The sequence below is a fragment of the Apis mellifera genome, linkage group LG4 (assembly GCF_003254395.2).
Source record: "Apis mellifera strain DH4 linkage group LG4, Amel_HAv3.1, whole genome shotgun sequence".
Taxonomy (NCBI): Eukaryota; Metazoa; Arthropoda; class Insecta; order Hymenoptera; family Apidae; genus Apis; species Apis mellifera.
In genome coordinates, this window is record NC_037641.1 from 5,455,927 (window position 1) to 5,482,554 (window position 26,628).

The 26,628-nt window shown below is 28.0% G+C and overlaps 2 protein-coding genes and 2 long non-coding RNA genes across 8 annotated transcripts; 2 read left to right on the forward strand and 2 right to left on the reverse strand.

Moving 5' to 3' along the window:
• Positions 1-9,028, reverse strand: LOC102655838 (protein transport protein sec31). The gene is made up of 4 exons (XM_006560605.3): positions 8,893-9,028; positions 1,389-1,512; positions 450-652; positions 1-339 (listed from the first exon to the last, which is right to left on the reverse strand). Exons 3-4 carry the CDS (start codon positions 642-644, stop codon positions 160-162), a joined length of 375 nt encoding a protein of 124 aa, XP_006560668.1. The 5' UTR covers positions 645-652; positions 1,389-1,512; positions 8,893-9,028; the 3' UTR covers positions 1-159.
• Positions 556-3,044, forward strand: LOC102655878. 2 transcript variants are annotated; one of them, XR_001702690.2, is made up of 3 exons: positions 556-688; positions 1,312-1,468; positions 1,796-3,044. It is a non-coding gene; the product is annotated as an uncharacterized LOC102655878 (long non-coding RNA). The 2 variants fall into 2 exon arrangements; XR_001702689.2 differs by lacking the exon at positions 556-688 and having other exon boundaries at positions 842-1,468.
• Positions 8,081-23,693, reverse strand: LOC413638 (RNA-binding protein fusilli). Its single transcript, XM_026440411.1, has 10 exons — positions 23,199-23,693; positions 15,990-16,184; positions 15,591-15,819; positions 12,569-12,658; positions 10,719-10,773; positions 10,536-10,646; positions 9,788-10,058; positions 9,495-9,710; positions 9,173-9,400; positions 8,081-9,094 (listed from the first exon to the last, which is right to left on the reverse strand). Exons 1-10 carry the CDS (start codon positions 23,343-23,345, stop codon positions 8,222-8,224), a joined length of 2,415 nt encoding a protein of 804 aa, XP_026296196.1. The 5' UTR covers positions 23,346-23,693; the 3' UTR covers positions 8,081-8,221.
• LOC102655779 lies at positions 19,122-25,728 on the forward strand. Of its 4 annotated transcripts, XR_001702685.2 has the most exons (6): positions 19,122-20,329; positions 21,667-21,896; positions 22,555-22,765; positions 24,146-24,427; positions 24,488-24,573; positions 25,155-25,728. It is a non-coding gene; the product is annotated as an uncharacterized LOC102655779 (long non-coding RNA). The 4 variants fall into 4 exon arrangements; XR_001702684.2 differs by lacking the exon at positions 19,122-20,329 and having other exon boundaries at positions 21,331-21,896; XR_001702687.2 differs by lacking the exon at positions 19,122-20,329 and having other exon boundaries at positions 21,333-21,896; positions 22,617-22,765.
• Positions 25,729-26,628: the final 900 nt, after the last annotated feature.

Here is a 26,628-nt window from a genome sequence, read left to right on the forward strand (position 1 = left end):
TAAGTATATACGTACGTTTTTTTTTTTTTTTTTTTGCAAGTAGTAGGAAAGCAGTTTCTGTCGTGCGAGGCTGAAAGATATACTCAATTCTGCCGATGATCGAACGTACTGCAGAATATTTAAGATGAATTTTCCATACGAATCTTGATCAAACGATCATCAAACCATAAATACTTCAACGAAAGGATTGCATTCTGCTTGAGAAGGTGCAGGAACAGGAACACGTTTTTCTAAATCCATTCGTGGAAGAAAAGCTTCAATGCGCGGTTCTGCGGTTGGTGTATTTGTAGCAGGTACAGTCGCTCCTGGTGCTAATTGCAAACATTCGGCTGGAGTTAACTGAAAATGCAATTATATGAAATAAGAAATTATCAAAAATACTTTTCGAATTAATTTATTTTTTTTTAAAAAATTAAAAAATTTTAAAAACATCGTTTTGGAATATTTACCAAAGCTGCTTGCTGAGGAATCGCCGCAATACCACCAACATTTGCTGGATTATAATAATTAGTTGGACTAACTGGTGGCGAAGGATAAGGCCAATAGAAAATTGGAGGCGGATAATGTGCTGCAAATTGTGGTGGTCCACGTGGTAGCATTGCAGCCGCGGGTGGAAATATTGCTACTGGTGGCGGCGGCAACATCGTGCCTCCTATAGATAGAAAAAAAAAGAGGAAAGATAATCAAGGTTCGATCAAATTTATCTGATTATTAGTATTACATCAAATATTATAAATATTTAAAATATTAATATTTCTATTAATAATGCGTTCAGTATTAAATCATATATATATATATATAATTTCAAAATATTGATAATATATTATACCTGTATGCATATAATTAAATTAATGATTTGAAAGTTTCTTTCTTCGAAAAAGAAACTTTAAAATTATAGAAAATATAACTAATATTCAAGATAAAAGAATCCTTTTATATCCGTTTTGCTTTCAAGCAATTATTTTTAATTAATTTACGATTTTCAGATAATTTTTAAAAAATTTAAAAAAAATTCAAAATAAAATTCAATACCCATAGATTCTATGTATATACAAATGTAAGAAAAGTGCCCAACTATGTAACCACACCACGACTCGTGGTCGATGATATCGTGCAAAATATTCGAATATATTCATTATTATTTGCTTCGTTATTTTTTTTTATAATATTAAGCTTATAATTTTTTATATATTGCTTTTCTATTCACGTGTTCCCGCAACCTATACGATTTCACGATTAATCTGACGTTTTTCTACGGTCCATGCGAAAATTTTTTTCTTTCAAAGTTTACTCTTCAATTATTTTTTCTAGATTTTTATTCGTAATCTCTCGCCTGGATCGTATAAAAGCATGTCATCCAATGGAATAATGATTTGGACTTGGCCTACCTGGAAGCACAGGAGTTAGTATTTGTAGATCCCGCTACCAAACAGCAATCGACACTGCACCATTGTAACACGATATATACGTATGTTTTATATATATGTAGCACCAACTTGCGATTTCGCCCCTCTGCCAAATCACCAAAATTCACTCAGACTCTCCCTTTTTCATTCTTTCTCTCTCTCTCTCTCTCTCCCTCCCCCTCCTTGCTTATTTCTTCCTTGCTTTCCTCTCTCAAATCGCTTTTTCTCTTCCTTTTCTCCCTTTTTTTCCTGCCTAATTCATTAAAATCTCTTGTGACAAATAACAAAATATTATTTACATTTTTTTAAAAATTTTTGTACCGAACAATATTTATTATTAACAATAATTGTTCTGTTGTTAATCCCCTTTTATTTAATTTGAATTCTAGAATTATACTTTTAATAATAAGTGAATTTTTATTAAATCGAGACATTGCATAAATGAGAAAGTTCACAAGGAAGTTTCTTATTCTGAACAGAAGTTAAAAATAATCGGAATATGTTACAAAAAAGATTGAAGGAAGATTTAAAAAATGAAAAAAAAAAAAAGAAAAAAAATTAAGAAATGAAAATAAATCCGAATTAAAAATTAAAAGGCAAGTTTTTAAATTAGATCACATTACATTAAATTAAATTAGAATATTAAATTTCATCATAGATCTTTATCTTAACGTTATATTAACATCGATAGAAAAATTATAATATATTATAAGTTGTAATCTTTTTAAATTTTTTGGAAATAAGTACAAAAGACAAATCGATCTAATATTAAAGGAAGATAAAAGATGAACAAAAAAGGCGAGAGAGCGGAAGAAACGGCAATGACGTAACAGAAAAAGAGAGATAAATCAAAAGATTAAAAGAAAGAAAGAATTTATATGTGAACCAAAAAAAACAAATAAAAAATAAAGAGGAAAGAGAGAGAGAGAGAGAGAGAGAGAGAGGGAGAGAGAGGGAGATAAAAGTTACGACACAGAATCTCCAACTTGATCTGTAGACACCAAAGATACCTGCGAGCCCAGTGAAAAAAAATGTATAGAACCTAACAGGGTAACAGTGGTCGCAATTTTCACAGACTACCATAAGGATAAAAAAAAAATCATCACAATACTGTCTTACAGAAATGCAATCTTGGTTCCATCCTTGAATACTTGTAAAATTCATTCGATCTATTAGAGTATTATTATTATTTATCTCTTATATTAAAAGAGAAATTTTTTTATTAGATTAAAAAATAAAAAAATTACGATTAAATAATTAAATATTAAAATGTCTACGAAAATTACCACCACCAGGCAAGGTAATATAATCAGGGTAAGAGTCCACCAACCCGGCAAGCAAAAAGATATGTATGTCCACAAGGCACATTTATTAAACATGATCGATTAATCATCGATATAATCTTCGTTATACAGAAAAAAGTGTGTATACAAGGAATAAAAAAAAGATATAATCCTGTTTCGTATATATGTGCCTGTTGTGCGTATATCTTGTATTTTTTTTTTTTTTTTGTCTGTTTCTGTGTATATGCATATTATGTATGTTGTGTACCCTATATCCCAGTATAAATAAAACGCAATCGGAAAAAAAAACAATTTTTCATAACTGGGATGGGATTTGAGGAAAAAAAAAAAAAAAGAGAGAAAGTGTATCGCATAGTTATGAACTCGTCCCATTTTTGTTACATCTGTGGACAGTATGCATGAAGCTAGTACTGCGTCATAATTATTAATTAACTTTCGCCAGGACAATCACGATTGGCCGTGAAAATTCTTAGAATATGATTAGAGTCGTTGATGACTTCGGAAACTTTTTGCCCTTCTCGTAAACTTCTTGTGAATTTTCAAATTTTATATATATTTTCTATATATTTTATGTAGAATCAAAATCAAAATTCATAGGACAATATTATCAATTATATTAATATATCAATTATATAATTAATTATAATTTATATAAAGTAGATTTTTTCGAGAAAGGCAAGAATCTGATTCTCATTTCACCTAAATAACCCTTAAGAAGATCTAAATGAATCATTAACATGAATGTGCCGCTTTTTATCTATTTTAGTCAATTTCCAAGTAGCGACAGATGTGACGCACTAACAATAATATAATAACTATTCACGATTAGTCAAAATGTAAATTTATAAAGGGGTGGGGAGGACGACACTGTCAATCACCAGGTTAGCGGATCACAAAATACCAAAGACAACACATTCAACACATTCAACGCAATGAAAGAGAAAAAAATTATTATGCCACGCCTTTTAATGGTGACGAGCTTTGGAGTTAGTACGGAGAACAATAATAATAATTATTATAATAATAATAATAATATTAATAATGATATTAATAATAATAATAATAATAATAATAATAATAATAATAATGATAATGATAATGATAATAATAATGATAATAATAATAAAAATAATAATAAAAATAATAAAAATAATAATAATAATAATAATAATAATATAATAATAATAATAATAATGGTGGTGGTGGTGGTAGTGATGATGTTGATGATGATGATGATAATAACAGTAATTGTAATAATAATAATAATAATAGTAGTAGTAGTAGTAGTAGTAGTAGTAGTAGTAATAGTAGTAATAGTAGTAGTAGTAGTAGTAGTAGTAGTAATAGTAGTAACAGTAATAGTAATAGCAGTAGTGGTAGTAGTAGTAATAGTAGTAATAGTAGTAGTAGTAGTAGTAGTAATAGTAGTAGTAATAGTAGCGATATTAGTAGTAGTAGTGATATTAGTAGTAATATTAATAATAGTAGTAGTACTAGTAATAATAATAATAACGACGATGATGGTGATGATGGTGATGATGGTGATGATGCTGATGCTGATGATGATGATAATGATGGTGATAGTGATGAAGATGATGATGATGATGATGATGGTGATGATAATAATAATAATAGTAATAGTAATAATAGCAGTAGTAATAATAATAATAAAATAAAAATGCTATATTTTTTTCACACTCGTTCTTTCTCTCTTTTCCTTTCGTTCCTTCTCACACTCCTTCACTCTTACTCTCCCCTTGGGTACCCCATAGATACGTGTATAATACGGCTCGTGTGAGTGCCCAGCGAAAGCTAATGGCAGATAATACACAATTGGATAACATTATTACAACAATAGTATCAAGCGGCTTTATGATATGAAAAAAATAAATTACATTTTATATAAGAAATAATGATTGATTGAAAAGAAAAGAAAATTTATTTAAAGATCATTATAAGTGATCTTAGCATTATGATGGATTTAATTATGTTTCAATTAGTAAATTATTAGATTTATAATTGAATCATAGATTTTATTCTTTAGACGCTTGTTGTATCTATTGATGTATAAGATTGTCCATTTAATGCACACATTATCTCGTTTTTTTTCGAGAAGGCGCATCTCATGTACACCGTTACAGGCCGCAATTATTGATGATCGTAAATATGCAATATATCGAGGAATATAGAGGAATCTTTGCGAGCATTGAGCGTATCAAGAGGTTCTCACGTAGTACAGTTTATGCGAATAAATACTAATAAAGAATAATTAATTTATTAATAATTCTGTTATTAACAAACTTTCAAGTTTACGAAAAACTTGGAAACTTCTTAATACTCTCGATCGATACATTTCTTAATTATTTCTCCATTCGAGTTTTGAAAACATACCAAGATGCGCCCCCAAGGTAGCAACGCGAAACGGAGATTGTATAAATCTCACCTATCGGGGGATGCCTTTTAGAATAAAAAGTAAGATTAAGTAGATCCGTTTCACGTTACCTTGGTAAAATTTAATTTCTAAGATATCTATAATGCTATATAAAAGCCGAATCAGGAAGCGTAATCCCGACATAAATATTATAATATCGGCAGGCAATATCCCGATTCTCGAATTACATCAGTAAAATGGAATGCAAAATGTGCACGAGCAGAATATTAAAATATATATCCATCACTTTATAATTTTAAATAATTTTTATCAAATTTTTGGTCAACGATTCTATTCTATATAAAGGATTTCTATTCATTTACATATAGATTTTGTTTTTTTTTATGAAGTATTTATTGAACGTCGTACACACTTTACACTGCAATGTTTTAACAACAAAACAGGACTAGGTGTATATCAAAGGTACTACTCATTTCTATGTAATATGCTATCGTATTCTGTCAAATAGAGAGAGGCATTGTACGAAAATTATAGGATACGTAAAAGTATTAAAGAGAAAAAAAATTGTTATCAGATGTATTGTTGGATATTGTGTGCATTATGGTATGGGAAAGAATGCGAAAGTAATAGAAAGGAAAGGAAAGGGCGACTTAAACGACTTTTCAAAAGAGAAAGAAATACAAAATTAATAATGAATATAGTTACGCGTTAAGGGGGGGTGGGGGGAAAAAGGAAAGAAAAGATAATTCAACGCGTTACGTAATGTCGTCTCATGAATGATAGATAATGAAGGATATTACAGGTACTTGTATGCACGTCCCTCCACAAAACCACGACATGCAAACCAATCATTTCTATGCCCATGGACTTTATACTTTGGAGCAATAACAATCATTGCGATTGAATGCATTTTCATACTATTTTTATGATTTGTAAAATTCCATTCTTTAAATAGCATTTTTTATATTTATATTTAAATATCTAAAAGAGAAAAAGAAACAAAAAGAGAAAGAAAAAAGAAAAAAACGAGAAAATGTGGCAAGAAAAAATTGCATAATTATTGAACAACACTTCACGCTGCTCCGCGTGAACACTGAGAGATCGAGCGCACAGAAAAACCAAACAAGTAAGAATAATAATGAAGAATGAAAGGCTGAACGAGTTTCGTGATTACGTGGATTATTTTGAAAAAAATAATTCTTTCATAAGCAACAGCAATAAAAACATTGATTCATTATCATTCATTCTGCGAAATATAAATTTTCCACGTACACTTCTCGTCAGGTCCCTCAATATATCTTTTTCCTCCAGTTTTTCTACCATTCACAAAAATATAAAAGAGAAAATAATCAAGAAAATAAATGCCGCTGACACCAAGTAAAAAAAAACCACAAGCTAAAATGTTTAAATATAGCACGAAGATCTCATTTTGATTATATTTTATGAAAAATATTTGTTTAAAGAGAATTAAATTATTGTGCAAAATAATATTTAAGCATTGATCCAATATTTTTTTTGATGGCATTATCATCATCTTATAACATATGCCATATTTTGAACAATGAGAGATAAATCTTATAATATGAATTTTATCATAATAAACGTATAAAAAAAAAGTTGAAGAAAAAACATTAAAGAAAAGAAAGAAAAATATTTCATGATTAAAAGGAATATCTATGATGCCTGTAATACTAATATTCATTATTTAACAAATAATGAATCATAATTTATATAATTTAATTGATTTTTCTTCGTGCTTTATATAATCTTTCACCAAATTCACCTCATTCACACTACTTTAATCCGATCAATAAATATATTTGCACTACTAGGATTATCAATCACGTAAAATGTGTCAAGATATGTATTGCTTCAATTGGTTTTCCTGTATCGAGTTCAAAGTGTTCTCTACGCGGCACAGAGAAAAGCAAATTCTGTTAATGTATAGCGAGGGCTAGAAATAGATTTGTAAATCCTGTCGTGGGATTTTGGTCAATCACATAGAATTGGCTCAGAAAGCTCTCTCTCGCGCTTTGCAATTGCGAATATTGTCCTAATATGAAACTACAACATAATTGCAGGCTCTTTCTTTTTTAAAAAACTTTTTTATTAGACGTGCGTAAAGTAGATGCCACGCAAAGAAGGTGCTACTCCATAAATTGGAGCTTAAAAAATTGATAACATTGGATGGAATGTCCATTTACTTATCGCTAATAAAAATATTTTTAGCAAAATATATAAATCATTCGTATATATATATATATATTTATATGTTTATATCCATATTTCGATTTTTATATTTATATAAATCTATATGTATATATATATATTTACATGCGCATATAAATCACGAAATCTTCAAGAAAATAAGAAAGTATCTTAGATCGAAGAATTCTTGATTCATGATAAGGCACTTTACACTGCACACATTATACATTAAAATACAAAATAATTGCTCTTGTAATATATAAGAACTTGTTTAACAAAAAAAAAAAAAAAAAGAAGAAGAAGGAATACACGATCACGTTCCAATGATATATATATATATATTCTTTCGGATGCAACGTGACCGCCAAAAAACTTATGTTATATAAGAAAGTAACATAAGAAGAAAATCATTCTAAGTACTGTTGCACAATTAAGTATAAAATACCAACTCTGAAATGATTATATATGTAACGTGTATATTCTCTAAAGAAAAAGATTTAAGAGAAAATGAGCTAATAAAAATAACAGTCACCGTATTAATGTACCGATACGAAAAAAAATGGTTGCACAAAATATCATGCGGAATGTCGCTTGTAAATAATTATCATGAACAAAAGTATTTACCATATATATTCGTAGAAGAATATAAATCATCCATTGTAACACACTTTCACACAGTAATGATGCAATTAAAATAAGTTTGTCTATACGTCATATAAAGAAATAAATGTCTCAAAATCACAACCTTTTGTTGCAAGCTACGAGAAATGTATGAAGGAACGAATGATTATTAAACGTTTTTCAAAATCTACTTACAATGGCATAAAAAAATACATAGAAAAAAGATTCGTTATAAAAGAAGACACATCGGCCACACAGTGTACGATCGTAATCAATATTTTAACAATATTTTAAATTTGAGGATAAAATTGAGCAGGATAAGGCAAGCCTGGTGCCGCAGCTGGAGCTTGCGCGTGAAATGCAGTCGCCGGTGTGTGCCATGTAGCACGTTTCGCGACGGTGCTTGATGTATCAGGTGGAAATGCAGTTTCCCAAGTTCTCTTTAGTCCCATTATGGCAGCCGGATTAATAGGGGCAGCCTGAACAATAGGTGTCAGAAGACTATGCGGTGCCGGTGCCCGTAAAATAGGAATTCGAGAGGGTACATTAAAGAGTAAGAAAGGTGTTGGCGCGGGTGGTTGAGCATGAAGCGCTGCAGCAGCCGCAGCGGCTGCAGCTGCTGCTGAAGGTGCCATGGCATAGGCAGGAATCTGATGCTGTGGATTCGGACCCGGTAGAGCAAGTGTTTTAGTTGTAGCTGATGAAGTAGGGGAAGCAGGAGTTGTAGAGGTGGGAGGAGGATTTGAGGCTAGAGCCATTAACCAAAAATCTTGATTTCGAATTGCCTGCGCTTGAGCCTGAGCTTGAGCTTGCGCTTGAGCCTGCGCTTGTGCTTGGGCTTGAGCCTGTACTAACGCGTGAATGTCCCAGAGGGGAGGTTGTGCCGTCGGTACCGGTACCGGTACCGGCGTCGGCGGAGGCGGATGTGTCAAAGTTGCGGGAGTTTGTGTGGTCAACGTACCGGGTGATAGTAGAGCCTTGGTTGATGGTGGAGTTACTGCACCTGTCAATACCAAATTCATATCGTCCCCACTGCACTGAAATACTTCGATATACCGTTGTTTTTTGCCATATATCATGTAACGATGATGTCGCTGCGATGCACATGCATATGCTGAACTTTCACTGTCCATTTGAATAAATGCTTCACCGGAAGGTTGACCCTGAATAAATTAACAAAATATATATTAATAATTTATATATAAATACGATTATGATATAGAAAAAATATATATACGTACTTGAGCATTATAAACCATATGTACACCCTGATAAACAATATTCTTAGAATGTTCGCCCATGAACTCAAGAATGTGTTCAACGAGAGCTTCATACGGAAGACCACGTAATCTAACACAATCCTTACGCGTACCAGAAGTGATAATATGCTGTGGAACTATGGGAGGAAGCTGTGGAATAGGTGGTGTTGGAAGTACGACTTGTTTAGGATCTATCGCCCTATTTAAAACCTAATCAAAATTAATATGCATATATATAATATTTACTTTTAATTTTTATTTAGTTCTTTTTTTTTATTTTATTATTCTCGTTATTTATACGTACTTGTTGAACTTCAGCAATCGTACTTCGAAAAAGTTCAATGTATCTACTTCCGATACAATCTCTGTGTTTACTTAAGGCTTTCACAGCATCTTCCTCTTTTGCAAAAAGAACGAATGCATCTCCAGTTGCCCTACCATCTGGCTTTTTCACAAATAAAACACCATCTTCTCCATCCAATACATGACAAGGCTTTTGCCCTGATAAAAAGAAGTCCAACTGAAAAATAATGTATGGATAAAATAAGAATAAAAATCATATCATAAAGAAATATATAGAAAATGTTATATATATACCACTTGTTTAGCAACACAATCATATGGTAAACCTCTCATTCTAACAATAACTTGAGCTCCTCTAGATAAAAATGCATGAGCTTCACCACTAGTTCCACCAGCTACACCAACAAAATCCTCTCCAGATGCCTTATATACTTCTATATATCTTCCACCCATATGATGTTTATGCCTTTTTAATGCCATGTCTCTGTGTTCTTTATTAACAAACCGTACTAATGCTTCTCCGTTACGTCTTCCCATAGGACTTAAACACAGAGCTACACCACCTCTATAAAATAATGATATTTTGTAATACAAATCAATGTACTAGTTAACATTTTATAGATAATGAGAAATAGTAAAAAATAAATAAAGAATAATGAAAGTATAGATATAAATATACAAATTATATATATTAGAATTATAATTCTTGAAAATCATTAAAGAATTCTATACAAATAATTCACAAGATTCATGACCCAAGATAATACTTATCATTGCATAAGCAAGAGATAAATATTAAAAAATATTTTAAATTTGTTCTAAAAATCTTATATATAAATTATTGTTCTTATAAATCTTATTTATGTAAAATAAACATTACAATTTGAATAATATTCATCCATAAATCTATTTATAAATTGGATATAAATTTTTACCTTTTTTATACGATTCCAAGTGGCTTGTATACAAATACCACAACAATTATTACAATATACTTTATTAAATTTCAATTTTAAAACTAAAATTTATAAATGTCACTTACTTAGCAACATTTAAGCCACGAAAAAATTTTGCTATGTCCTGGTCAGATGATTGCCAAGGAAGACCTCTAGCTCTTACTACACAGCCATTATCAACTTCTTCATCTTTTGAGCTATAAAAAAATATTATAAAATTAATAAAATAAATTTAATTAATAACAAATCAAAATTCAATGAGAACTTACCATATACCAGGTTCTAAAATAATATTAACTGCTTCAGGATTTTGGAAGATATGACCTATAATAAAAATAATAAGTAAAAACAATGAAATAAATATTGAAATGAATATTGAAATAAATGATTGATAAAAGCATTTTGATAAAATTTATAATAATACAAAAAGAACAAAATAGCGATTAACCTTAGTTGCTTATGTCATAATTGCAATGACTCACTTGAATCCAAAAAACGATTATCAATCGTTCAAATATTAATCATTAAAATATTTGTTTAAAAAATATTATATTCGATGAAATTAAAATATAAATGTGATAAATTTCAATATCGTACGTAACAGAATGTTTTTAATATAAATCTTATTTTATTATAAACAAAAAAATTAATTCTCCCGCAAAAAAAAAATATAATCATCGTTCCAAAATTGCTATTTAACACTCGCATTTTCTTTGTAATCATACACCGGCAAGTTTGTCTCTGATTTCTCAAGCTTGAGCAAAATGCTTAGTTTCGATTTGCCTACTCAATGTAATGTCAGCACATCTTTCAAAAACTTTTTATATTTTATGAACTGAAACTTTCCTTTCATTATCATTTTTAAAATTCTTTTTTATAAAAATATTTATACATTATATATGAAGAAAATTTTATCTGATATTTATAAATGATACAATAGATATACATACATATAAAAATTTTGCAAAATTAAATACAACAAACATTAAATACTTATAAAATAAACGTGCTTTCGTGTCTTAAAACAAATAATAACTCTTTGCTTATTAAATGCGCGCACGCACTTGTCATAGTTGGCACGTGATATGTAAGTACAAGATTGAAAATTAAAGTCAGTTTGAGTTGAGCACCATTGTGATAAGAAATATATTATGACCGTCACTGCTCATAACGTTACATAGCTTGACCTGCACTCATAAACTATGAACACACATAAAGAACTAATATATAGATCTGAAATATACACAACATTATTCGTTCTATTCTTTTATTCTTTTTTTTGTCTTCATCTTTTTTCTGTCGACATTTTTTCATTTAAGCAAAGCAAGCATAAGTAAGTAAAATTGGAAACTAAAGATGAATATTGTATATAGAAACATATTTATAATATGAATATCCAATAAAAAATTAATATGTTTACGAATGAAAGAATTTTAAATTCATAATAACTTATACATTGCAAAATTACATTTAACATTACAATTTAACATTTTATTATATTCTACTATTGCGATAATTATAAATATAAGAATATAAATATAAGAAATTTTTTTAAATTAAATAATTTTTTTTAAAATTAAGACATCAAAAATGTTTTTTTGCATATACCTCATATCATAAAAGGAATTTTTAATTTTTTTGAAAAATATCCTTAAATAATTCATTATTAATGACAAAAAAAATAGAGTTAAAAATTTAGTAACAAACTAATTGAAATTCAATTACATGGAGTTGAGAATAGAATGGCATTAATTTATAAATCTATATGTAGTTCTTAATTACAGTATTATCAAAAATCGATCAATCAAAAACGATCATGATTAAATATTCAAGTACGTTTACTGAGTGCAAGCAATACAAAATATATGTTTTTTGCTCATACTTCAAGAAAGATAGAGATATCATATGTGGTGAACCTTAATCTTTGTTGAGAAATAGATTACTTTTTTTTTAATATGCTACATTGACACATTAATTAAAAAAAAAAGAAAAAATTTATATCATGTATAGTGATAGAAAAAATATATTTTTTTTCTTTTTGGTTTCTTTTCTTTTTTTCTTTGTTTTTCGCATTGCACTCAAACTTGAAAAATATATAAAGATTTATTAATCGACTTACCATCTTTTATCATTCTCTGTATTACACAGATCATATCTTGTATTTCTTTTACATGATAATCATTCTCAGTATCTAATGGTAGACCGAAATCTAATTTTCATCAGTCAAGGATAAATCAGTTTTAATTTAATAATAGTAAATTGTTTATCGATATCGATATTAAAATGAAAATTTCAATAATTGATTCTTTTATATAAACATTAAAAATGTATTGAGATAAATAGAAACATTATTATAAATATACTATCATCAAAAAAATTATAAATTAATCACAAAATAATAATTAATTTTAACCTCTTTTGTTAAAATGATGTAGATTAATTAAAATTATGATACACTGATAAAAATTACAATATTATTTTTGTAAAAATAAAATTTTTTAAATCAGAATATCAATATGAATTTATAATATTTCACAAAGAATAGACGTGACTATGCGAAAAACATGGGTAACTAAAATGTCGAGAAATCGAACGAACTTGTTACGCGCATAATTATCCACATATCTCAGTTGGTCGTCAGGCTGTTAGCAATATCTCTACGAGCATGACCTTTAAACCGTGTTCTGCGCGTGATAAGACTGCGATGATTACTTCTTGAGACTTTCTTAAGTCATTCGATTGATATTGGCAGTACATTTTGATTTCATCTGTTTCCATCTCTTATTTGAAAAAAATTGATATCATTTTGAAAATACAAACAAAAAATATAAATAACCATAATAATTTTAATAAAATTTTTTATAATAAAAGAATATTACTTCTGATTTATTTATCAAGAATTTATACGAAGATGAAACCAGATAAATAAAAGATTAAGATGATCCAAATAATTATAAAATATTTCTGGATCATAAATTTATATAACCATTATTATTATTATTCTTAATTGAAATATTTTAAAAAATTTTCAATTGGAATAGATAAAAACAAATCAAAAAAAAGTCGATTGATTGTGATATGACACTGATATCGATCGATATTTGTGTATATTGTATCTCGTTAGCCACAGGTGGTTCTGTTTTATTAACGACAGACACATCGACACATACACGACCAGATAGTGTCGTGAAATGATTATAATACTATAGTCTTTACTCGTGTTTAATAGCGAGATTGGATTAGATTCATGATAGATACTCATTTGTATTAAGAATATTTTCTTTTTTGGATTAAATCTCATCTATAAATATATCTATAACTTTCATACAAATAAAAGAAATTATTGAATGAAGAAAGAAGTTAATCTAATATATACCCAGATGTAAAAGCGGATTTTTAATTTTAATCTTAAATATAAAAAGAAATATGTAAAATATATTGTAAATATATAAATGAATATTATATTATTCATACATATTCAAACAAATATAAAAATACAAGTGATATATCGAAAAATAATAAAAAATATTTTCTATGCAATTTTCATAACTACAAATACTACTTTATAAAAAAGAAATGCATATTAAAATATAAGTGCCATCAAATAAAAAATAAGTAATATATGTAAAATCAAATGATTTCCTACAAGTTTATGAATAAATGCTTCAACAAATATTACATGTTAAGAATAAAAAACATACCTTAAGTTTAAATTTTAATTTATGTTTCAGTAAATTATGCCTATTATCAAAATATTTTTCACTTTTACAGTACACTTTTACAATACATAGATTGAAGTAATAAATACAATTATACACTTTCACACGTTATTTAAAAAAATCTATTTCACGAAAATTAAACCAAGAGATATAGTTAAAAAATTGAATTATAATTTATTATAATCGTATACATATATGCTGACCGGTAGGAACGCAGTTAACACGATACGTATACACCCTCCACTCACTTGCGGACTGACTTTGCATCAGCGGTTAGTTCGTCATCAAGTTCATCGAATATGTTGGATTCGACTTCTGTCGCGCCGCCTAACGGCTGCACGCTTTGGAATTCTCGTTTCGACCATAGTCGTCGCCTTAAGACAATCATACGATATCGAAAACTAAACTTTCAATTTTGAACAACGAATTACGCTCATGACGACCAATCGAGTTCAATAATTAACTATGAATAAAATATCATCAAATTATAACATTTAAATTTTAATATGTTATTTTTTTTTCGTTTTTTTTTTTTGAATACTTTTTTAAATATCCAAAAATTAAAATATTTCGTCCTAACATCTCGAAAGAGGGAGTAACTTGATATTAAGATATCTTACGTCTGTTTATGCAAGGCAAGCTGAAAAGTATACGTATACAAGTAAACATATACTAAATGATTACTAGTAAATATATAGTATGTTTTGCCTAAATTTATCACTTGAAATATCTTGAAATTCGAAATTCGACTTGTAAACTTAATTTTTTCAAGTTGTTAAAGTCTCTTGTGAATATTTTATTTAATTTTCAAGTTTTAAAAACATTTCATTTATATCAACATAATTTTGTTTCTCTTTCTCAATTTTTACAAAATATAGGCAAAATATTAACATGAATATCATCATGATAATAAATATAATCAAGAATTGTTTAACATATTTAAATATGCATGTGACATTTAAAGTATAATGACAAATATGAAATATTCTCAAGAATAAACCAAAATTAAACAAAATATTACTTTATTAATGGAATATTACTGTGTCAATGGAAATTTTATTTATATAAATTTTAATGATTTAGATTTAAATTAAAAATTATAAAATGATATTGAAATTTTCTTTAAAATAATTATTATATACAAAAATATAATAAAGTACAATATTTCATTTAAAAAAGGTAAATTATTTAATAAACTCTTTCTAATAAAATAAGATATTATATATATTATTACCATATATAAATAATAAATAATATATATAATAATCATAAAATATTTATTTTTAAGAAAATATTTTTATGAATTCAAGACTTCAAATGATAAAGATAAGCAAAACATTCTATATAAAAATAATTCTATATAAAAATTCTATATAAAAATAATATAAAAATCAATATTTAATAAAATTTAAAAAAGGATACACTCCAACATCTCTTGTATCCCAAATGTTGAAAGTTCTCCATGAGTTGAATAACAGGCAACAAATTCCTTTCGAAGATCATGAAAGAGAGTATAATGTTCTGGCACGTCGATGTCTTTGTTACATGCCTCTGGATGCAAGCATTGTCTCATCGGCGCCTGACCGTCTACGACGAAACGTGGTGCAGAACCGGATGTCATGCACGACATAGAAGACCACCATGCTTCAAACTTTTATTAAAAATGAATTTTTTTTTTAATATTTCATATATTCATGAAAATATATATTTTTTTCATTTTTTTTGTCATTTATTAATTATAGATAAAAGATAAATCCATATCTTTTTTATTTATATAATATAATTATTTAAAATCATGTAGAGCTTTTTAATAAAAATCACCTGTTGAATGGCTTGCTCTAAAGGAATTCCATGTTCTCGAACTGTCCTCTCAGTTAACGCTGGAGCATGCGCCAATGCTGCTTCACTGATGACTCCGCTACTTCCGGCAACTGCCGGATTGTCGCTACCGGTTCCAGGTGTACAACTTTCGTCCATTACCATCGGTCGTACAATATATTGTTGCCTTCCCAGCACCTATGAAAATTGTTTTCGCAAATAATCAGTATCTACAATATATTTTCACTTATTCGTTTTTTATTAAAAATCTTTGAAAAAAATATGAATTATTTAGTTTTAAATATTTATGTAACATATTAAAATATTGAATAAAAAATTCAATGATATCTATATATTTTTTTATATAATATTTAAATATTTAATATTTAAAATATTAACAATATTTATTATGCTATTCAATAAAAATTATATGATTTATCAATGATAAAATTCAATAATTCTGATATTCAATAGACTCCTGTTACTATGCAACGTGTTATGCATTACCTACTTATTAGCCGAACAGGTTGCATGTACAAAGGGGTAGGTTAATGAAACGAATAACAAATATTTATCTAATACTTTTTCTTTTATAATCAAAAATACTTTGTTAAATTATGATTTTCAGTATATTCAATATATTCAATATAATTATAACAAATTATATTATTAGCAGTAAACTGTATTACTTTTTTTATTTTTTTCTTTTAAAACATAGCATGAAATTATTTTCATATTAAACATATAAAGATTATTCTGAATGTTCATCAAGTAAGTACTCATAGAAAATAAAGATTATAAAAAATATTATATCTATATTTCAAAAAATTTTTTTGAAAGATTAATTTAATACTTAAGAATTAATATAAGAAGAATTAATATACATATATTTATTATAATTAGAATAATAAGAATTAATGTATATATATATATTTGTTATAACAAGAATTAATATATATATTTTTTATTATATTTTATCATATCATATTATTATATTATTCAGTAAATTAAATTACATATCATCTATATACATATTATATACATATCACTTTATATTATGTTTTATGATTACAAAATTAAATTATAACAATTTTTTTTAATAATATTGTTATTATATGTAAACAATTGAATTTCATTGATAAATATATTAATTAATTAATTATTATTAATTATTATAAACCAGATATTTCAATTAATTTACAATTAAATTAAAATAAAAATAGAAATCTTTTTTTAAACAAATAAATTCTTCGACTATTTATGTTAAAATTTCATTGTATCTTGAAACACAGTAAATTATCTGAGTTTAAAAATGGTACGTAGCTTCATAATTAAATTATTAATAATTATTAATATATATATATATATATATATATAATATAATAATATAACTGTAAATTATTAATAATTATTAGAAATATGAAATAATTATTTATAATACACAAAAGAATATGAATGATAAAACAAACGTTGGAAAGAAAGGAAAAAGTAATATAAAAATAATGATCATCAATATATCATCAATTCTATTCAACAATCGTTGCGGCTTAAACTTTTACTACATTTCAAATACGGATAGAAAGTATCAACCGGTTAGAAATGAAAACTTCTTCATCAGAATAAATGTGAACACTGAACCCGATTTCTCAATTCGATTGGAGGGAACATTGAAAAATTTATTCATATACACTTTTAAGAAATAAAAGAAATGATTTACCAATATAGAATATTTTTAAATATGAAAATAAAGAATAAGTAAGGAAATATATCTGAAAATTAAATAATTATTAACATTTAAGATGTTTTCCTTATTATCAAAAAACATATATATATTTTTTTTAAATTTTTAATTGATACAAATATTTAAACATATTTTCTTTCGAATATTTGTAAAATATATCGTAAATTTATAGCGTTTCATTTATTAGATTTTATTCTATGTATTTAAATAAAAATTTTATATGTTCGCGAATGTCACATGGTAGTCACACATCGACACAGTAGAAAAACGTAAAAAAGAAGTAAAGTAAGTACAAGAAACTTAATAGGCAGGTTCTTTGATGTGGGGTTAACGGATCAAGGTAGTTCGGTAACAAGTAAGCCATCGTCTTGGACTATCTTCGTCGATAAAACCTCGTATACGACGTAGATGAACTAGTATTCTATTACGTAAATGCTAATTATATTAATTACTAATTATTCAGTTTTTTTATAAATCATCATTTTGAATAAATATTAAAAATATCATAATGCGATGAAGTATCACGATGAACAAAAATATTTCCTATTTAAATTTAAAATTTTCCTATGATAATAATTAATTAATTTTATTAAAAAATGCAAAGCAATAAATTTTTACCAAGTTGTAATTCTGCCTTATTAAAAATTATATTTTTAATATCATATTCTTTTAAAAAAATTTAATAATATTTTATTTTGTAAATGACATCTACACCATATGTACAACTTTTACTTGCAAAAATTTATAATCTTCACAATTTAATTTCACAATAATACTGCTATATATATATATATATATATATATATATATATATATATATATATGTATAAAATTTTTGACATTTACATATCTATAATCCATAAGAATATTCATATTGCATAATCATTGAATATAAATGTACAAATATTTTTTTACTTATTTGTATAATAGATATTTTTCCAGTATTTATATAGTAGAATGTATAATTGCATATGGAACTTTGATAACAAAATTCTACACCTGCAAATCGAGATTAAGGAAATAATGATAACGTTCTATGATTAGAATTTATTCTCAAAGAAGGCTTACAAATATTTGAATCTTTCAAGACAAGTTGTCAATTATATACGTCAATTATATAATAGGTTGAGAAGGTAATTTTTTAAAGATTTTTTTCGTCAAACAATTTTAATATAATCTTTCATAAAGATTTTTATTATAAGAGATTTCATGTTTTTAATTTCAGATTTGTTCTTAATTCTTCGAATCCGTAAAAAAATCGATATTGATAATATGAAATAATATGCAACAAAGTTAGAAATATATAATTATTATTGAGTTAGAAATTTTCATTAATTAATCGATTTTTTTTTATTAGATATTATTATAAAGGTAACGATCATGCTTGATTGAATAATCTTATGATAAAACGAATTAAAATATGATGAAAATAGGCAATATAATCGCATATTAAAATGTCATAACCCTGAATATCTGTCGTGGCAACAAAGTAAAGCGTGAAGCATGATTCGAAGCAAACTCATAAATTGCAAATCTTACAAGTCAGAGCGCAAATGCGAGACGGTCAACGAGCAAAAGAATGATATTTGCTTGGAAGGGAAAGGGGCGGGGGGTCAAAAGTCGCGAGTTGCGTTGCTCACAGAAACTATCTTGTCCTCGTTGAGGATAACAATGAAGCAAAGGAAACACCAAATTCCTTCAATTGAAGGTCTTCAATTTTCTGTATATGTATAATAGAAGAAATATATCCTGTAAACAATATTAATGACTACTTTATAAACTGTTATTTATCAGTTTAAAATAATCAAGAAATTTCAATTTCCAAAAAGTATCTAAATCTTTTGATCCGATCAAAATAATTGGGGGAAAAAAATCTTTTTTAGCCTACCATTCTCGAACTAGAGAGAGAATTTCTATCGGTAAAGTAAATAATAGTGACCTATTAAGATATAAATTTTTTACAAAAAAGAATATTGTCATTATCTACAAAACGGTTATCTTTCATATTTATATTTAGATATTGTAAGTAACATACTTTTATGCAAGTCTTAATCATATAGAATAATCGGAATAATTATTTCTATCGTTGAGTGACGACAGTCGAGGAAAGGATTTCAACGTCCTTCGAGCTCTTCTCGAATCTTTTTCCCACAGAATACATTATATCTTAGCGGTATTTACAAGACTAGAACCCGACGACATCAACACAAAGAAGGAGAGAAACTATGGAGTGAAGAGAAAAAGCTTTCAGAATGGTGAACCGGAATGGGACGGACGCAAATAATAGACTACACGCGTAATATCTAAAGTCCAGAAAATCGAAAAAAATAAAAAAAAGAAGCGGTTCTTGGTGTATGCAGAATCGAATAAATATTAAAATGAGTTAACGCAATCAAAATCATATTATGATTTTACATGACGTAGAAAGAAATGACACGTAAAATTAATAATAGTGAAATAAAGATACATGTTTTATTTAAAAGAAACCATTTGAAACGTTGAATAAGGAAATACACAGCAAAGGTTAAGCCTATAAATCAACGTCGCTCATTATAGTTCGACTTGACGATCGACTTTAAACGCCGGAAACGAATTACAATAGGTGAGTTGTGCAAGCATTTTTTAAACGAATTATGATTGCGATCAAATTAGAATTAGACAATACTTAAATCGAAAGTTAGGAATCTTTCCTAACCATTCAAATAATATTGAACATTTTAATTGCCATTTTAATTAAAAAAAAAAAAAATATATATATATAGAAATAACTATATATTAAGTTTTATTAATAAAATTTGTTTCATATTATGAGTAATTTTGTGATAAGTAAAATTATGATAAAAATATGATTATATATATATTCTGCTTTCAAAAACTTTTTTTAAACGGACAACATTTAAAAGAATTAATTCCCTAGAATTACAGGAATTATATACAACCTGGAGATTTTTGTTTGCTCAAATAAAATCACACGATGCTTGTGCTTTCGTGTTTCAACCTTAGCACAATTTTTCTTTTCTGATTTAAGTCAATGTCCTCTCTTTTCACACGGTGAGAGACATTTCACAGATCTTGGTGAAAGAATAAACCGAGGAGAGAATAAACAAGTTATTGCACTTGTAATGTACGAAAGGAAAGCGAGAGGCAATTTGGCGTTTGCTGACAATAAAAAATTCAAAGATGTATAGAGGGATGTATTTACTTACATATGTAATATTTATCAAGATATTCAATCCACTTTTAAATAGATTTGAATCTTTAAAAGGCTGTATATCTCATACCTTGCAATCTTTATTTCTAACAGAGAAAAAAGTAAAGTTTTCACAATCCTATATTAAAAGTTACTAGAAACTAGAAACTTTCGATTTTCCTATTGTATACGAATCTTTTGATACTTCTTTGATATTTAATTTATATTGTTACATGAAATCAATATTATTTCAGATAATATAGGATGATACAAACATTTTGATTAACCCGATTGTCTTTTACATTACATTAAATATTAAGTAATTTTAATTCCTATAATTCAAATTTCAAAATATACAAAATTTTGTTAAATCTTTTTCGTTGTTGTAATTTATAAAACTGCTTTTTAATTTATAAGGTAAAAAGTTTTTTTTAATGTATATATAAAACGCGCTAATATATATTTAACGACTAGTAGTATCGCATTTTGATAACATTATTGAATGCGCAGAATACACTGATAATTAATCGACAATGCTATTAGTATTTTATTTAGGAACGTATATTAATATAAAAATACCTATCGGATACCTAAATGATGCTAAAGATAAAAAATTTTAAATACCGAACAATTCGAATCATACAACGATTTATTGATAGATAATATTGGATAGTTATAACAACAATAATAATACTTATAAATGTGTATATATATACACATAAGATATATACTATATTTACTCCTTGTAGATAGATATATCAATTGTTAGATTTGCATGAAGACTTAACAAAACGAAAGGGCCATTGTCCACGATTGGTTTTGATTGGAGATAGTCAGGTATGTAACTTGAGGGAAAAAGGAAACGATCGTCCAGCTGGAACTCGGATGCACTCGTGCAAGACGATTCACAACAAAGAATAAAGAAAACTAGACGCACCTGTTGCAGCGCTAGATTCTCCCTTATTTCTCAAATTCATTGGTGAGAAAATTTTATTTTGTCACAATCAAATCGAAACTCGAAAGTTCTTCGAAATAAATATAAAATTAGACGCATAATGTAAATTATATAAAAATTTACTTTTTTTCAAACGTTTCTTAGAAAAATTGTTTCATTTACTTTTCTATATAATGATCGGTTTATAAAAGTTTGTCAATATTTTACGAAAGAATGCGATTAAAATGAAAATGAATCGAATATTACTTAACTTTGAATATTAATGAAAATCTCGATGTGATAAAAGTCCAATTTCAATCGATCAAGTTTAATGCAAAAAACATTGAATATTAATGGTAATATTTAAATAATTGTGAATTCTAATCAATATTCTTGTGTATAATCTACGTTAATAAAAAAAATATCATCATCTAAAATCACAAGATGATTTTATTGATCATTATTTTACAACATCTATAATTAGTTTGAAAATAATTTAAAATGATTTTTTTCAATTATATTTACAAATTATACGATCATGTATGTTTTCTATTTTCATTTAAAAATTCTTATGTACTTTTCAATTAAAACAATCATGAGAAAAATATTAATGATAATAAAAATTTATATTTTATATGATATTAAAAAACGATAAATCTAAATAATTAATATCAAATATCGATTAAAAATCACGTTTCAATAGGAAGTACAGTTTCGCTATCATAATATAAGAGAATTAATAAGAAACGGAATCCATGGCGCCAGATAATCTCGATGGCAAAGCTGGAGGTAATGGACGACCTTTCGAGGGCGCGACGCTCCGCCCCCACCGGATAATTCGAGAAACAATGGCAGCCGGAGACATGCAGAGGCACGGCGACACGGTTTCAGTGCAAACACGAAGATTGACAGCGGTAAAGAAACTTTTGTGAAAATTAAATGATATATCGATAATTTTTGGTATCACGGGTTCGATGAAATAATTAATTAATTGTTTGGAATCGTTCATTGATAATTATCTTCGAATCGAAAACAGAAACACGAAGGGAAACACTATCGATTATATTTCAGATTACTCGAAAAATTTGAATAATTTTTTAAAATAAGATATTTTTTAATCACTTAATATAATATATGTGAATCATATTCCATAAATATCATAAATCATACAAAGAATTGTAATTATTGTATATATTGCTCATAAAAATCGCATGCAGAAAATGAGTGACACAAATCGGTGAATCATTTAATACTATTTTATATTCTTGAATTAATTCAACTTTTCTTTTTTCATTCCTATCTTTTTTTTTTTTCTTTCCCAATAATTATTCTACATATGTAACATACCTTATTCTGTAGTACGTCGATAAGCACATAAACCAATAGCGTGATTTCCTCTTCATCAGAACCGAGAGCATTACCCTGGAGACCGGCCGTCGCCACGTAAAGGGCAACCAGGTGAGTCGGTCCCCTCGTAGCGCCCATAGTCTGCATCGTGCCAGGGTTTACCTTTCGTTTCCGTCGCGATCCGTTCCGTTCGGACACTACTCACTTCTGGGTCAATGTACACCTGAACCCTATTATCAAAGTAGCACACCGTACGGACACGGATTGTACGACACGTAACCGTGTCCTGGACGAGGCTGAAAAATTGACTCCAGGCCTCTTGTTATGCTCTTTTCCCACCTGATAAAACCTTTACACGTTCCACTAATGTTAAACACGTTCACAGATCCTTGGTATCCTTTTTCGATGACATTGTTGTCTTATTTATTGTTTGAGGTTAAGGATCGACAACCGTGATCGCGAGCCGATGGATGATATCACGATGTGCGACGCGCCACGTTTGCGCAAGTATCGCGTAATAATAACTTGACTAATTCGGCCCCCCAATAAACGTGAATAAAAATTTGTTTCCGCGGTTCTTTCACCATCAACGAACCGCCGCGTCGCGAGTGGCAAGGTTTCGTGCAACACTGGCGAACCCCAATCGTTGCGCGCACACGTCGTCGTTGCCTCACCTGGCGACTGCGCATCGAACCCGTCGCTCGTTGGCTAGAGAGACCCTCTTGCTCATTCCCGTGCGCTTCGTTTCCCGCACGGTGAACTCAGTACATGTTCGTGCAACAAGGATAGTTAACATCGACGGAACGAACGTACAAGACAAGGATCGAGCAAGTCACGTTGAAAAAACGCGGAAACTTCACACGATGATAACGGACATTGAATGTTTAAATTCGAGAAACTTCTTCGATGGATATTTTCTTTACAATGATTTGTGAAATTGGTTTCAGAATACTAGATTCGAATGTCGCTGCACGTTGCCATGACGAAAACGGAACATTGCAGGTTAAAGAGGCGAAGGGAAAGGCAGGTCAAAGCAGCGACGCACTGGCCAGGTGCGCAGACATTCCACTCGCCTTGCGGTACGCTCACCCCTCTTTCCCCGGCCGCGATTATTTTCTACCTGGAGCGCCACGTTTATTTCTTCATGGCGGATCGAACGATATATTCGATACATCGAACCGATCCGAAACGATAGTATTGTGTGTATGAATGAATTCTCCACGAAGAAGGTAAACATTCGAAGTGTAGAATGTTCGTCCTTTTTGATCAGGAATATATATGGTTGACAGATTCGAAGAGGTAGTAGGATGGTGATCGAAAGAAACAAAAATGGCGGCACTTCTGAGTTATAAGGAGCCTCTATAAATGATCACAGGTACGTATATTGTCGACTATGCCCTCGATTCGAGGTGCTCCCTCCATAACATGATCACGGCCTTGATAACGTGCGTGTATATATGTCTTATTTCATTATCGAGATTCTCTTTTTCTCTTTCATCAAAAACTGTGAATTTTTACAAATACAAATACAAATGCAAATATAATACATTTAATATTCTGAAAAATAAATTGAATATTTAATACAATTTGTTTACATAATGATTAAATTAATCTTCTTTTTTTAGTTTGATTTAAATCAGATTTATTTATCTATGGAAACGGAAGATATCAATTATTAATATTTTTTTCTTGCTCTCTATTTAATAATATTATTGTAAGCCATTTAACAAAATATATGTCCATATATGTTCTTATTCATTAGATATGAGAACTGAAAAATGATAAGTCATTTAAGAAATCTTATTTATGTCTATTTTCAAACATGCTGATTATTCGCATAGAAAGATTAAAAATCTCGTATCAAATTTCGCAAAATTAAAATTTTAAATTATTTGTTTGTTATATCTATTATAAAATTCGTATAATTATATATAAATAGTAATATTATATCTATAGTTTACATTGAATTGAAGGAGAATGAAGGAAACCTAACAAGCAACAGGTTGGCACGATCTCCGTATGGGGTGGGGAAATGAGAGAATAAGAAGAGCTATGTAAGTACTTATAGACAGAGAAGCAGAAAACGGGAAAGCAATCATCGTTGGATTTGGTAGGAATATCCGTAGAAACGAAATGCTTAGCACTACGTAAGAACAACGATATCGTGACAAGGAGACCGGATTGGTCGGTCACCTGTTGCCCGCTAGCTGTGATTGGTCGGACTCGACAGCGCGTAACGACAGCCAGAGGAAGACAAGTGCATTGTCGGTTGGTTTATGATGGACCAAGATCAAAAATAAATACTACAAGAATGTTAATTTCGTATTTTTGTTATATATATTTATATACATATATATTATTTGTTTTTCTTTGCGAACAAATTAACCATATTGAGATTACAAAATAGATATATGTTTATTCGCATAAATTTTTGTTATAGAATCCTTGTGTTATAGAATAGTAAGCAAATTCCGATTATTATTTTAATGAATTATTTACAATGAATTAAAGCTGTTTTTTATAACATAAATATTTATCAGCATTATCTTCGAATTATTTACATTTCCGGATAAAATTTAAGAACTTGTACGTGAGATAAGAGAAAGATATATATATATTTGATGAAAAATTTAATTTATTTATTTAAAATATGATTAATGTTAAACGAAATGAACGAATGTGATAAATAATGAAGATGAGATTTTTGTAAATTGAATAGATATAGAAAATTAAATAGATGACAAGAATTGCGCGAGACTAAAGTCTACGCTTGAGGAGCAAAGTCTGCGTTGATGATGGAAGGAAAGCCGGTTTACAATATCGGACTCTGAACTTTTCGTGTCTATATCTAATATCGATTCTCTATACTACTATGCTGTTACAAAATAAATGCAAATTTTAAGTGTTTTGTACATTCATTTGATGTTTTAAGACTTTTAACGAATTCTTTTTTTATCTGAAACGATAAGAATCAAGAAAAATAAACAAATACATAATCAAAATCGTTATTACAAAAATTATTAATTATAGTCAATAAAATATAATAAAAGCAATTGATATTTTGATATCATAAATATTTATAGAAAATATAGAAAAAAAAGAGTATAAAATATAATTATGATAGATATTAATAATCGAGATTAAGTTTGTCATACGATTAATAATTGAAATTGATAATTTTCTTAATAATATAAAAAATTATTATTTATTTAATATTCATTCTTTAAAAAAAAAGCGAAAGAAGTAAAATAAAAGATATAAAAAAGTTACTTTTTAAGTTAAGAACATCTATCTATCAGACATTTATTTTTTATGAATCTCAAATCCCAAATCCGATTTTATCTACATAAATCTAGAATTATTAATCGATAATATCAACAATTAATGTTTCTATAATTCAGAATTAATTATAAATATAAAAATTACATGA

Coding starts and splice junctions, on each gene's coding strand:
- LOC102655838 (XM_006560605.3), bottom strand. CDS start 644: ATGTTGCCGCCGCCACCAGTAGCAATATTTCCACCCGCGGCTGCAATG. Junction 340..449: donor TTCCTCAGCAAGCAGCTTTG/GTAAATATTCCA, acceptor TTGCATTTTCAG/TTAACTCCAGCCGAATGTTT.
- LOC413638 (XM_026440411.1), bottom strand. CDS start 23,345: ATGCAGACTATGGGCGCTACGAGGGGACCGACTCACCTGGTTGCCCTT. Junction 12,659..15,590: donor GATACAAGAGATGTTGGAGT/GTATCCTTTTTT, acceptor GATGAAAATTAG/ATTTCGGTCTACCATTAGAT. Junction 9,095..9,172: donor ATATGGTTTATAATGCTCAA/GTACGTATATAT, acceptor TAATTTATTCAG/GGTCAACCTTCCGGTGAAGC.